The sequence below is a fragment of the Mustela nigripes genome, chromosome 5 (genome assembly GCF_022355385.1).
Source record: "Mustela nigripes isolate SB6536 chromosome 5, MUSNIG.SB6536, whole genome shotgun sequence".
Lineage (NCBI taxonomy): Eukaryota > Metazoa > Chordata > Mammalia > Carnivora > Mustelidae > Mustela > Mustela nigripes.
Window position 1 is genome coordinate 27,057,024 of NC_081561.1, and position 14,660 is coordinate 27,071,683.

General features: G+C 45.2%; 2 protein-coding genes across 9 annotated transcripts in view; both read left to right on the forward strand.

Moving 5' to 3' along the window:
* MRPS18B (mitochondrial ribosomal protein S18B) overlaps positions 1-5,576 on the forward strand; it is an 8,660-nt gene extending 3,084 nt beyond the window's left edge. The window contains exons 5-7 of the mRNA XM_059399749.1: positions 2,666-2,732; positions 4,616-4,675; positions 5,000-5,576. Of these exons, the coding sequence (XP_059255732.1) occupies positions 2,666-2,732; positions 4,616-4,675; positions 5,000-5,295 (423 nt within the window). The 3' untranslated portion in view covers positions 5,296-5,576. The remainder of the gene's footprint in view (positions 1-2,665; positions 2,733-4,615; positions 4,676-4,999) is intronic.
* Positions 5,577-6,029: 453 nt separating this feature from the next.
* Positions 6,030-14,660, forward strand: part of ATAT1 (alpha tubulin acetyltransferase 1) — a 15,859-nt gene continuing 7,228 nt past the window's right edge. For 6 of the 8 annotated variants that reach the window (XM_059399742.1, XM_059399741.1, XM_059399745.1 and 3 more), the window contains exons 1-6: positions 6,030-6,227; positions 6,703-6,763; positions 6,875-6,966; positions 7,091-7,151; positions 7,278-7,391; positions 7,587-7,688. In XM_059399742.1, the coding sequence (XP_059255725.1) occupies positions 6,121-6,227; positions 6,703-6,763; positions 6,875-6,966; positions 7,091-7,151; positions 7,278-7,391; positions 7,587-7,688 (537 nt within the window). In that variant the 5' untranslated portion in view covers positions 6,030-6,120. The other 2 variants (XM_059399743.1, XM_059399746.1) reach the window with 2 other exon arrangements.

The window sequence follows — 14,660 nt, forward strand, 5'->3', positions numbered from 1 at the left end:
TATTTATTTATTTGACAGACAGAGATCACAAGTAGGCAGAAAGGCAGGCCGAGGTGGGGGTGGGGGAGGGAGGGGGAGGGTGGGAGCTTGGAAGAAGGCTCCCTGCGGAGCAGAGTGCCAGATGTGGGGCTCGATCCCAGAACCCTGGGATCATGACCTGAGCCGAAGGCAGAGGCTTTAACCCACTGAGCCACCCAGGCGCCCCAAGATTTTATTTATTTATTTGACAGAGATCACAAGTAGGGAGAGAGGCAGGCAGAGAGAGAGAGGAGGAAGTAGGCTCCCCGCTGAGCAGAGAGCCCGATGCGGGGCTCTATCCCAGGACTCTGGGATCATGACCTGAGCCAAAGGCAGAGGCCTTAACCCGATGAGCCACCCAGGAGCCCCAGGACTTGCTCCTTAAAGAGTTCAAAAAGCATATAAAAATAATAATGAAGGACACCTGGGTGGCTCAGTGGGTTAAGCCTCTGCCTTTGGCTCAGGTCATGATCTCAGGGTCCTCGGATCGAGCCCCACATCAGGCTCTCTACTCAGCAGGGAGCCTGCTTCCCTTCCTCTCTCTCTGCCTGCCTCTCTGCCTACTTGTGATCTCTATCCATTAAATAAATAAATTCTTAAAATAATAATAATAATCATGGGCAGGGGCGCCTGGGTGGCTCAGTGGATTAAAGCCCCTGCCTTCGGCTCAGGTCCGGATCCCAGGGTCCTGGGATTGAGCCCTGCATCGGGCTCTCTGCTCGGCAGGGAGCCTGCTTCCTCCTCTCTCTGTCTGCCTCTTTGCCTGCTTGTGATCTCTGTCTGTCAAATAAATAAATAAAATCTTTAAAAAAAATAAATAATGGGTAAAATGCTTTTCTGAACTTGTAAAGGTATTGGAGCAGAAGCTGAATGATTGGTCATCAGGGGAGTTCGAAGGAATTCGTATATCAGTCAGCAGATCGGGGTTTCCGACTGCTCTCAGTCCCCTCCCGACACCACTGTAGATAACTTCTCAATTTTTTTTTTTAAGATTTTATTTACTTGACAGACAGGGATCACAAGTAGGCAGAGAGGCAGGCAGAGAGAGGGGGGAGGCGGGCTCCCCGCTGAGCAGAGAGCCCAATGCAGGGCTTGATCCCAGATCCCTGGGATCCTGACTTATGCCGAAGGCAGAGGCTTTAACCCACTGAGCCACCCAGGCGCCGCGGTAATCTCAGTTTCAACCGTGTACAATTGGTTTAAAAGTAGAACAGCGACACCTGGGTGGTTCAATTGGTTGAGTATCTGACTCTTGATTTTTTCTCAGGTCATGATCTCAGGGTTGTGCCCCTCATCATGCTCCATGCTCAGCCAGAAGTCTGCCTGAGATTCTCTCCCTCTCCCTCTGCCCCTCCACTCACTCACACATACACTCACTCTTTCAAATAAATAAATCTTTATTTTTTTTTATTTATTTATTTTTTTAAAGATTTTATTTATTTATTTGACAGAGAGAGATCACAGTAGGAGAGAGGAAGGGAAGCAGGCCCCCTGCTGAGCAGAGAGCCCGATGTGGGACTCGATCCCAGGACCCTGAGATCATGACCTGAGCCGAAGGCAGCGGCTTAACCCACTGAGCCACCCAGGCGCCCTCAAATAAATAAATCTTTAAAAAAAAAACAGAATACGACCAGTTGTATACAGTTTAGAATCAATTATATAACCAAGGAAGAAAGATTACAAATTGAATAGTGCAGATGATTCTGCTTGCTCTTCCACTCCACAAGCACATCTCCTTTTTTCCATGGGTGTTATCTTCTATGATTAACCTGCTGGTTGGCAGTCATTCTACATAATTAGACCTATAAAATGGATGTTAATAATATATATGTTACATACAGCATGCTGTCGTAAACGTTCATATTTATATGTGCACATTATAACACATTTTCTTTTTAAAGATTTTATTTATTTATTTGACAGACAAAGATCACAAGCAGGCAAAGAGGCAGGCGGAGAGAGAGGAAGGGAAGCAGGCTCCCCGCTGAGCAGAGAGCCAGATGCTAGACTCGATCCCAGGACCCTGGGGTCATGACCTGAGCCAGAGGCAGAGTCTTCAACCCACTGAGCCACCCAGGTGCCCCAACACATAACATCTTTAAGTGATTTCAAGGATTGCCAACTGACTGTCCCCAATTTTTTGTGTGAGGGGCTGATTTTAGAACCTAACTCCTGTAGAAGATGGTTCTATGTGAGTCTCAGTGACAGAATGTAGGGTGTGCATGAAATGGTTGCAAGGCCAAGAAATGGGAAATGTTTGCTGGAGTCTTCAAGAATGTATTCAGCAAGGGGCGCCTAGGTGGCTCAGTGGGTTAAAGCCTACACCTTTGGCTCAGGTCATGATCCCAGTGTCCTGGGATTGAGCCCTGTGTGGGGCTCTCTGCTCAGCAGGGAGCCTGCTTCCCTTCCTCTCTCTCTACCTGCCTCTCTGCCTACTTGTGATCTCTGTCTGTCAAAAAAAAAAAAAAAAAAAAAGAATGGATTCAGCAAATTGATGCAGCTAAAACTGGGACAGGAAGGAGGGTAGCATCTGGAGAGAGATAGGAGTTAAAACTATGCACATGTGTAGGGATTGTGCACTTCCAGTTTCTCAAAGTCTTGCTGTTCTCTCTGCTCTCTTATGTTTCCCTACCACTTTCCTCCACAGAACGTGAAGCTCTTGGAACAGTTTGTCTGCGCCCACACAGGTGTCATCTTCCATGCTCCATACACAGGTTAGCTTATCATCCTTGTCACCACCAAAATAGCTTTTCCTTAGTGCACTTCTCATTTATTCAGTCATACAACAGGTAACTTGGTGGCCCTTACATAAGGCATAAAAAGCATGAATGAATTTTTTTTTTTGAAGATTTTATGTATTTATTTGACAGACAGAGATCACAGGTAGGCAGAGAGGCAGGCAGAGAGAGAGGAAGCCAGCTTCCCGCTGAGCAGAGAGCCCAATGAGGGGCTCGATCCCAGGATACTGGGATCATGACCCAAGCCGAAGGCAGAGGCTTTTACCCACTGAGCTACCCAGGCACCCCATGAATGAACTTTTTGTTGGCAATCTTGCCTTAATGGGTATATTCACATGTGGACAAAAGGTATAAGCAAGTACCAGTGTAAGTAAGTTATCTAAATGTAACTCTTAGAAGTGGTAATTACTTCTTTTCTGTAGGATCTCTTTGCTTTTACAAAAGGCTTTCTAGCAAATTGACTGTCCTATAAATTCTTTTTGCTGCCAACAATCCAATTAGATCTTCCAAATTTGGAGTTACAATCCTAACAATTCAAGATTACATCTATTCTGGGGCACCTGGGTGGCTCAGTGGGTTAAGCTTCTGCCTTTGGCACAGGTCATGATTTCAGGGTCCTGGGATTGAGCCCCACATGGAGCTCTGCTCAGCAGGTGGCCTGCACCCCACTTGCCTGTCTGTCTACTTGTGATCGCTCTCTGTCAAATAAATTAATCTTTAAAAAAAAATTATGTCTATTCCTTAATGAAGGCCACAGGCCAAATCTGGCACACTGCCATATCTGTTTATTTTCATATTGTTTATAACTGCTTCCAGGATACAGTGACAGAGTTGAATAGCTGAGACAGAAACTGTGGGACTTGTAGATCCTAAAATTTATGTGGCCCAACACAGAAAAAAAATTTTTTTTTTTTTTTTAAAGATTTTATTTATTTATTTGACAGAGAGAGATCACAAATAGGCAGAGAGGCAGGCAGAGAGAGAGGAGGAAGCAGGCTCCCTGCTGAGCAGAGAGCCCGATGCGGGACTCAATCCCAGGACCCTGAGATCATGACCCAAGCCGAAGGCAGCGGCTTAACCCACTGAGCCACCCAGGCGCCCACACAGAAAAAATTTTTAACCACTGCTCTAAAGCAAGATAAATTTGCAAAGAATAATCTGAATCCTCCATTTTGGGAATGGCAACGTGATCAGTGGAGTTTGGTTTGTCAGGGAGTTTTACTTTTTATTTATTTGTTTCTTTATCCTTATTTATTTATTTATTTGTTTGTTTGTTTCGTCAGGGAGTTTTAAAGATGAGCTTTATGGCCAGGATGCTTGGATGGCTCAGGTCATGATCTCAGGGTCCTGGCCCCATGTCAGGCTTCCTGCTCAGTGGGAAGGCAGCTCCCCCTGCTTGTACACTTTGTCTCTGACAAATAAAATAAAACAAAAACAAAAACTTTGCAGTGAAGCTATAAAAAGCTGAAGGAACTATGTTGCTACTCTCTCAGAGCACCTTCTCTAGATCAGGAGCCCTTTCTGCCTTTACTGAATCTTTCTCAATGGATTGTCCTACCCAAACCTTTAATTAACCACACTTGCCCTTTGGATTATTTTTTGCTCTTGGAGGTTTTATAGTTAAATAGCTTTTCTATAGTGGCTAGACCCCGCTAAAGTGTTAATCTCAGCTCTCAGAGAGGGGGCATTCTTCCCATTGCCTAGGTGGGGAAACTGAGGCCAATCAGAGGGGTCAGGGAAGTAGGGTTATTAGGTAGAGCAAGTTATCCAAACCCAGCTTTTTATAACCATATAGAAACAGTTGTATTCTCTATTTACTGTGCTTTCTAGAATGAGCAGTTTTCTTTTTCTTCGTTCAGGGGTCTGTATGAAGCAACACAAGAAGTTGACCCAGGCCATCCAGAAAGCCAGAGATCATGGTGAGCATGAGAAGGGGCCCACTGCATTTTTCTTAGCCATAAAGAAGGAGATTTAGGGCTGGAGGGATATAAATACTCCTGCCTGTCTGAGGAGGTGGCACCCAACATGTTCTTCCCAAGAATCTCTTTTCAGCACTCCATTGTCCCTTTTTCTCTCTCCTGAGTCTCTTACCTTGTCATTGCCCCGTTGTCTTAATCCTCTTTCCTTTTTCTTCCCTTAAATTCCCTTAAATTTCTCCCTCCCTTTATATGTCATTTTACATGTTGTTTTAACCCCAACTACCCTTCCTTATTTCTCTTCCTTTTTTTTCTTTAATCCCCTAGGTCTCCTCAGTTACCACATTCCTCAGGTTGAACCTCGGGACCTTGACTTCAGTACCTCTCATGGAGCTGTGAGTGCCACTCCGCCAGCGCCCTCCCTGGTTTCAGGTGACCCCTGGTATCCATGGTACAGCTGGAAACAGCCACCTGAGAGAGAGTTGTCCCGCCTTCGACGGCTCTATCAGGGCCATCTCCGAGAAGAGAGTGGTCCCCCACCTGAATCAGTGCCTGAGGTGCCCCTCAAAACCGCAGCTGAAGCCTCCTCCACTGAGCAGAAGAGCCCCCAGAGTGCTCTGTAGGAGCTGTAGACTGGGAAGGAGTTAAGAGATAGTGCCTAGGAATTACATGATGGGATTTCACTCTGGGGAATTGTGTCTCTATGGCCAATGGCAGGCTCAGGGCCAGAGAGAAGAAATGATTGCTGTTGAATGGAATAAATGCTTCTGAGGCTTAGGGGAGGGCAGGACAGATGTGTATGGGAAACCCCAGATTCTATATATTGTAAATAGGCTAAACGTTATTACTTGCTTCAGATTTCTGTTAACTTGGCTTTTTCACAATAAAGCTGTATCTCCTGTTTCTTGGCTGAGTTTCAGATTAATGCCATTTGTGCTGGGGGTGGGGGGCGTTGTCGGTGAATGGGTGCTGGCTGTGGGGGAGAGGAGTGATCAGGCTTGAGCCAGACCAGCCAGTGATTCTTGGGACCCGAAATCACCATAAGTGAACAGTTGGGCCATTATGTCATGGTCACCTTTCTGGCCTCCTGTGTCCTACGCAGTGGCAGCGTTCCCACGATACCTAGCAGTTTCCTCGTTGTTTTGGGGACATGGGGGGTGGGGCTGTTGAAGGGGTTGGAGAATGGGACACTAGGAAAAATGCATCGCTGTGACAGCCGCGGGGATGGGGAGTGGCGTTAAGGGACTGGCCTACCTGGAGTTGCTGGAAGGCTGGGGGGGCGGATATGAAAGCGGATGGGCGGAGGATGGGGCGGGTCCTGAGCCCCTCCTTCATAGCTGCTGGGAATTAAAGGCTTCCAGAAGTGCTTTCTCTCCCCCACTTCCTCCCTTCAGGGAGGGGCGGAAGTGACGTAGTATGGGGCGGGGTCTGGCCACGCACAATGGGCCATGGAGTTCTCGTTCGATGTGGATGCGCTGCTCCCGGAGCGGATCACGGTGCTGGACCAGCACCTGCGACCCCCAGCCCGCCGACCCGGAACCACAACGCCGGCCCGGTGACATCTCAAACCCGCCCCGAAGCCCTTCTCTCCTTGTTCTGAAAAACCTGATCCAGGCACCACGCCCCCTTCTCACTGACTAGTGACCTCTCCTTTTGTTGCCCTGGCTCGCCCATATGGTGACTTTTGACCTTAGACTTAGTGGTATTGATGGTCACTTGCATCTGTGACCTTTCATTCCTTGGCCTGATTTGTTCTAACCAAAGGATGTGGTTGACCCGCCCTTCCTGCTTCCCCGCAATAACCTCAGGAAGGAGGGAGTGTACTGTATTGAAAAGAGGTGTGGCAAAAGTTTGGGTTCCAGAAAGGTAGGGTAGAAAATCAGATTGGAGGTCTCCAAGGTAAAGTCAGAGAGTCTTAAGTGCTGAACCTGGGTTGAAATTATGGCCAAGGTTCACAGGATCCTCTAATTCAGTGAGTATCTGACTCTTGTTTCCCTGGTTTTTTTTGTTGTTGTTGTTGTTTTCTGTAGTGTTGATCTGCAACAGCAAATTATGACCATTGTAGATGAACTGGGCAAGGCTTCTGCCAAGGTACTGGGGAGTCTTTACATGGAGAAAAGGGGAAGGCCTTTCTGGGGCCTGTAGATAAGGAAAGCACAGGTCCTTTGAAATGGACTTACAGAAAATCTGTCTTCCCGGCAGGCGCAGCATCTTCCTGCTCCCATCACCAGTGCATCAAGGATGCAGAGTAACCGTCATGTTATGTATGTACTCAAAGACACTTCAGCACGACCGTAAGTGCCAAATGCTCTTCCATCCCATACTTGATTCCTTCCTCCCCCAAACCCTCTTCCTTTTTTGACTCTCCCTTACAAATAGCTACTACTAGCTTGTTTCATTATTTTCCCCATCCTACAGGGCTGGAAAAGGAGCCATTATCGGCTTCCTTAAAGTTGGATACAAGAAACTCTTTGTACTGGTGAGTATTACTACAAGGGATGTGAGAGTTCACAACCCTTGGCTTCTAAGAATAAAAGTTCTGGATGTTGGGAGGCAGCAACGATGTCTGGGTCCTAAAAGGTACTTGTTTTTCTTTCCCTCTTAGGATGATCGTGAGGCTCACAATGAGGTAGAACCACTTTGCATTCTGGACTTTTACATCCATGAGTCTCTTCAACGCCATGGCCATGGGCGAGAACTCTTCCACTATATGTTGCAGGTGTCGCTTATTTCACCAGTCTATCCAAGACAGAGATCAAAGTTTCCTTTGCACTAACCCCTACCAGGGGCCCTGCCTTGTACCGTCCTGCCTGCCATGTTCCCGTATCCTCCTATTCCCTTCCCAGGCTCCTGGGTTCCTGTTGGCATGCTCTCCCCCGACCTTCTCCTACCCTGAGTCTCCTGTTCCCTGCAGAAGGAGCGAGTTGAACCACACCAACTGGCCATTGACCGACCCTCACAGAAGCTGCTTAAGTTCCTGAATAAACATTACAACCTGGAGACCACAGTCCCACAGGTTAGAGGTTTCAGAGGGTAGATCCTTATTGAGTATTTGCATTGAATCTGTTTATTTGGGGCAAAGAAGTGGCATCTTCCAAGTGCTTCTTACTCCCCATTGTATAGGATTCATTTTATACAGCTACGCTCTTCCTTCTGCCCACCTTTTTTTTGGGGGGGGGGTAACATCTCTCATTGTGCAGCTCTTTGCTGTCATCTATTTTAATTTTTCACTGTTCTGTATACCCAGTAATATGTTTGTACTCCAGATGTAGCCAGCTCATTTGCACCTCAGTATTTATTAAGGCCCAGAAAAATATATTTTCCTTATCCTTTGGGAGCTTTGGTCTAATATGGAGAATGTGGTTTGTGTATAAGAAAATACAGAATAATGTTACTAATGCTATCCATTCATTTAACAAATATTTACTGAGCACTTGACACTGTTCTAGACATTAGGAATACTTACTCGACAAAACAGATAAAAGTCTTTGCTGCCCTTGTGGAGCTTATATTCTAGTTGGTTTGACAAAGATAGTGATGACTATGTAGCATGGTTGATGATAAGTATTCTGGAAAGATGAGAGCCACTGAGAAGGCTTGCAAGTACTAATGTGGGGATGGGTGTGCATGGGGTAGCAAGTTTAAGTGGGATAGTCAGGGAAGACCTCACTGAGAAAGTGCCATTTGAGCAATAATTTAAAGGAAGTAATAATAGGAGCCAGGTAATGGAGAGTATAGAGAGGGCATCCCGGGCAAAGGGAATGTCTAGTACAAACTCCATGAGTTAGGAATGTGCCTGAGCAAGTGAATTGGCTGGCGTGGCTAGAGCAGCAGGAGTGAAGGGGAATGTATAGATTAGAGCAGGCAGCAGTGGGGGAGAAATAATATTTCCAACCTTATAGGTTATTATAAAGTTTACACTCTAAGTGGAAAGAGGAAATTCATGGTAGGGGTTTGAGCAGGGGGATGATAATCTGATTTACTTTTAACCAGACTACTTTGGCTGTTAAGAATAGCAGTAGGCAAGGGGCGCCTAGGTGGCTCAGTGGGTTAAAGCCTCTGCCTTCGGCTCAAGTCGTGATCTCTCAGGGTTCTGAGCTCGAGCCCCGCATCAGGCTCTCTGCTTAGCAGGGAGCCTGCTTCCTCCTCTCTCTCTCTCTCTCTGCCTGCCTCTCTGCCTACTTGTGATGTCTGTCAAATAAATAAATAAATCTTAAAAAAAAAATAAAGAAGAATCGCAGTAGGCAGGTGCCTGGGTGGCTCAGATGGTTGAATGTCTGCCTTTGGCTCAGGTCATGATCCTGGTGTCCTGGGATCAAGTCCCACATTGGGCTCTCTGCTCCTTGGACAGCCTGCTTCTCCTTCTGCCTCTACCTCTCTCTCTCATGAACAAAGAAATAGAATTTAAAAAAAAAATAACAGTAGTGGAGGGACGATTGGGTGGCTCACTCGGTTACGTATCTGCCTTCAGCTCAGGTCATGATCCTGGGATCCTGAGATTGAGTCCTGCATCAGGCTCCTTGCATGACACGGAGCCTGTTTGTCCCTCTGCCTGCCTCTTTCTCTCTCTCTCTTTCTCTCTGAGACAAATAAATAAAATTAAAAAAAAAAAAAAAAAAAAGAATAGCAGTAGGGGAGCAAAGATAGAAGCGAGTAGACCAGTTAGGAAACAAGAATCCTGGGGTGCCTGGGTGGCTCAGTCATTGAGCATCTGTCTTTGGCTCAGGTCATGATCCCAGGATCCTGGGATTGAGCCCCACATCTGGCTCCCTGCTCAATGGGGAGCCTTCTTTTCCCTCTCCCAAATATCCACCCCCTTATGTTCTCACTGTCTCTCTCAAATAAATAAAATCTTCTTTTTAAAAAATTTTATTTATCAATTTGATAGAGAGAGGGACAGCAAGAGAGGGAGCACAGCACGGGGAGTGGGAGTTTAGTTTATTATTTATTTACCTGAGGCCACTGGTGATCCTAATCAGCCTTTTCCATGCAGTGGTGGGTGGAAGACTGAATGGAGTGGGCTTTAGGAGATTGAGAAGCTAGGAAGTGGAGACAAGAATAGGCCACTCTTGGGACGCCTGGGTGGCTCAGTTGGTTAAGCTGCTGCCTTCAGCTCAGGTCCTGATCCCAGGGTCCTGGGGTTGAGTTCTGCATCAGGCTCCTTTGCTCAGCAGGGAGCCTGCTTCTCTCTCTGCCTGCTGCTCTACCTGCTTTTGTGTTCTCCCTCCCTCCCTCTCTCTCTCTCTCTGACAAATAAATAAATAAATAAATAAAATCTTAAAAAAAAAAAAAAGAATAGGTCACTCTTTTAAATGCTGCTTTAAGGGGAGGCATCTGGGTGGCTCAATTGGTTAAGTGTCTGACTCTTGATTTCGGCTTAGGTCATGATCCTCAGGGTCCTGGGATTGAGCCCCGCTGTTTGTCTGGCTCCAGGCTCAACAGGATTGAGGATTTCTCTCCCTTTTCCCCACCCTCCTCCCACTTGGCCTGCAAGCTCTTTATCTCTCAAATAAGTAAATTTTTTAAAAAAGAGATTTTATTTATTTATTTGAGAGAGAGAAAGCGCATGCAAGCACACAAGCAGGGTAACGGGCAAGGGGAGAAGCTGACTGCCTGCTGAGTGGGGAGCCCGATGCAGGACTCAATCCCAGAACTCTGGGATCATGACCTGAGCCGAAGGCAGGTGTTTAACTGGCTGAGCCACCCAGATGCCCTTCAAATAAGTAAATTTTAAAATAAAAAAAAATTTTTTTAAATGCTACTTTAAGGGGAACAAAGAGCAAGAGCTAGAGGGGAAAGTGGATTAAGAGAGGGTTGATTGGGGTGGCTCAGTGGTTTAAGCCTCTGCCTTCGGCTCAGGTCATGATCTCAGGGTCCTGGGATCAAGCCCCGCATCGTTCTCTCTGCTCAGCAGGAAGCCTGCTTCCCCCTCTTTCTCTGCAGACTTGTGCTCTCTGTCAAATAAATAAGTAAAATCTTTAAAAAAAAAAAAAAAAGAGTTGACTGTTTTCAGTTGGAAGAAGCAACAGCATAAGAACGACTCAGTAGAGAGAAAATGTGATGATGTCAGAGAACATGGAGAGAATTGCTGAAACAATGTCATGGGCAGTAGGGGTTGAGATTGGGTTGACAAGTTAGCTTTGGATTTGGACCATGGACACTTACTCCACTGTAATATGATTTGATTGTGCTTACAGAGGCATAAAGACATGGTGGTGAATGCTACCTTGGGGTGGGGATTGAGTAAAGGAAGGCTTGACACAAGTTTAATCTTGAAAGGTGAATGTCATGGGGACAGTGGACAAGTAGGCAGGCTAAAGTGCATTTCATATATAGGAACCAGCATGAGCAGAAGCAGATAGGTATTCAATTATGTGTGGCAGGCAGTTTGGTGTGGCAGGAATGCTGGGCATGTGCTTGTTTCTGGAGGAGGAGGAGGGTGGGTGGGTAGACAGGGTCAAGGCAGGAAACAGGCAGGGTCTGTTTATATTTAGAATGTCTTCCCCTTGTACAGGGGAGGGCAGTGGAGAGCAGTGAAAGGAGCACAGTATCAGGCATACCCAAGTAACTATGAGACCAAAACATTATAGAGTACAAATAATCATGTAAACAATGATTCCTGAGCTCTGTGCTATCTACATGGATCGTGGATGTATCCTTGTACACTGTTGTTGTTGTTGACTGCATTTGAGATTTATACAGTTTCGTGCTTTGACCAAGTTCTCATAGCTAATAAGTAGCAGAGCAAGAATTTGAACCCATTGCCACTCATTTTTTTTTTTTAATGTTAAGCACTTTGGTTTTTTGGTTTTTTTGTTTTACTGTTTTTAAATTTAAATTCAATTAATTAACCCATTGTTCATTCTTTTTTTTTTTTTTAAGATTTTATTTATTTCACAAACAGAGATCACAAGTAGGGCAGAGAGGCAGGCAGAGAGAGAGGGGGAAGCAGGCTCCCCTCCGAGCAGAGGTCCCAGGACCCTGGGACCATGACCTGAGCCAAAGGCAGAAGCTTTAACCCACTGAGCGACCCAGGCGCCCCCCCCTTTGCCCATTCTTGATGGGCAGTGTATTCCTGGCTCAAGTACTACAGCCAGAATTAGGAGTCCGGGGCTTGAGGCCCAGCTCTGTCACTTGTTAGCTACTTGGCTTGGGCAGGCCATGTCTCCAAGTCTTTACTGTTGTTTTTTTTTTTTTTTTTAAGATTTTGTTTATTTGACATAGAGAAAGAAATCACAAGTAGGCAGAGAGACAGGCAGAAAGAGAGGAGGAAGCAGGCTCCCCGCGGAGCAGAGAGCCCGATGTGGGGCCTGATTCCAGGACCCTGGGATCATGACCTGAGCCGAAGGCAGAGGCTTTAACCCACTGAGCCACCCAGGCGCCCCAAGTCTTTACTCTTTAACATAGTGACTCCAAGGATTGTTGTGAAGGCCAAATTGAATATGACACTATAATGAAATCACTCTAAGATAGTCAATTACTAGTTATCAAAGTGGTACCCTGTCCTCCCGCATGTCTTCCCTTGACAATTCCATCCATTTGAATGCTACTTAAAGCTTAGTTTTTCTCAGTATTTGTATACTTAAGCCATTTGGCCTAGTGTGTGTATGTATGTATATATGTTTAAGGCTCTGTTTTGAAAGTTTTGGATGCCTCTTCTTCCCTGGTATTTTGTGCAGTGTGTCTCCATTACCCTGGGTCCTGGGAGAACTAAAAAGTAGGGTACAGGTTTTTGGGTTTTGAGATAAAATGCACTCTTAACTATGGAAAATACACTGTTCACTGGTTTTTAGTATATTCACAGTGTTGTCTGATTATTCCTGGTCTCTAAATCTAAAACCTTTCCATCACACAAAGAAAAAACCAGAATCATTAAGCAGTCACTTCCTGTATACACGTCTTCCTAGCCTTTGTCAACCAGTAATCTGCTCTGTCAATTTGCTTATTCTGTACATTTTATATAAATAGAATCATACGATATGTGGCCTTTGTGTTTGCCTTTCACTTACCATAATGTTTTCAGAGGGTTCATTCATGTTGCAACCTGTATCAGTACCATGTGCCTTTTTATGGGTGAATAATATTCATCATATGGATATACCACATTTTGTTTATCCATTTATCAGCTGATTCAGAATTGGTTATTTCCATGTTTTGGCTTTTATGAGTAATACTGCTATGAACATTTGTGTGCAAGATTTTGTTTGCACATATCTTTTTAGTTTTCTTTTTCTTTTTCTTTTTTAAGATTTTATTTATTTATTTGGCAGAGAGAGAGAGATCACAAGTAGGCAGAGAGGCAGGCAGAGAGAGGGAGAAGCGGCTTCCCGCTGAGCAGAGAGCCCGATGTGGGGCTTGATCCCAGGACCCTGAGATCATGACCTGAGCAGAATGCAGAGGTTTAACCCACTGAGCCACCCAGGCATCCCTAGTTTTCTTGGGTTACCTAAGAGTGGAATTGCTGGGTCATGTGGTAATCTTTAAATTTTTGAGGAACTGACGCAGTGTTTTTCCACAATGACGAACATTCTACATCCTCTACCAGCAATGTACAAGTATTCCACACTCGATCTTAGCCAAAAGGCCGAGAAGCGATTGTATGAGTATTCCAATTTCTCGACATTCTCACCAACATCTGTCATTTTCTTTTGTTTTTTTAAGATTTTAATTCATTGATTAGACAGAAAGCACAAGCAGGCAGAGGAAGAGAGAGAAGCAGGCTCCATCTCAGTACCTGGGATCACAATCTGAGCTGAAGTTAGAGGCTTAATCGGATCTCTTTGTAGTTTCAATTTGCATCTTCTTGTTGACTAATGATGTTCAGCATTTTTTCAAGTGCTGATTGGCCATTTGCATATCTTCTTAAGAGAAATGTTTATTCAAGTACTATGCCCACTTTTATTTTATTTTTTTTAAGTAGATTCCACACCCAGCCTGGAGCCCAACATGGGGCTTGAACTCATGATCCTGATGAGATCAGGACCTGAAATGAGAGCAAGAGCCAGATACTTAACCAACTGAGCTACCCAGGCACCCTCCTTGTGCTTATTTTTTAAAGTGTGCTCTCTATTCTTGACTTATAATTTGTTCTTTATATTTTCTTTATATATTCTACCCTTATCAGATGTATGATTTGCAATTATTTTTTCCTATTCTGTGGGTTTTTTCATTTTTCTAAATAATTTTGTGTATTTCTTTTCTTTTTTTTTTTAAGTTTTTACTTATTTATTTGAAAGAGAGAGAGACAGCAAGAGAGGGAACACAAGGAGGGGGAGTGGGAGAGGAAGGAGCAGGCTTCCCGCTGAGCTGGGAGCCCCAGGCAGGATTCAGTCCCAGAATCCTGGAATCTTGACCTGAGCCAAAGGCAGGGGGCCAATGACTGAGCCACCTAGGGGCCCCAGTTTTTTCATTTTCTTTTCAAAAGATTTTATTTATTATTTGACAGAGACACAGCGAGATAGGGAACACAAACGGGGAGTGGGAGAGGGAGAAGCAGGCCTCCCGGGGAACAGAGAGCCTGATGTGGGGGTTGATCCCAGGACTCTGGGATCATGACCTGAGCTGAAAGCAGATGGTTAATAACTGAGCCATCCAGGCGCCCCGTTTTTTCATTTTCTTGATCATGTCTTTGGAAGTACAGAAGTTTTGCTTTCGGTGAAGTCCAGTTTGTTTTTTTTTTCTTTTGTTACTCATGATTTGGTGTCATATTTAAGAAACAATTGCCTAGGGCACCTGGGTGGCTCAGTGGGTTAAGCCGCTGCCTTCGGCTCAGGTCATGATCTCAGGGTCCTGGGATCGAGGCCTGCATCGGTCTCTCTGCTCAGCAGGGAGCCTGCTTCCCTCTCTCTCTCTCTCTGCCTGCCTCTCTGTCTACTGTGATCTCTCTCTGTCAAATAAATAAGTAAAAATCTTTAAAAAAAAATTTTTTTAAGAAACAATTGCCTAATCCAGGTCATGAAGATTTCCCCCTTCCTTCCTTCCTTCCTTC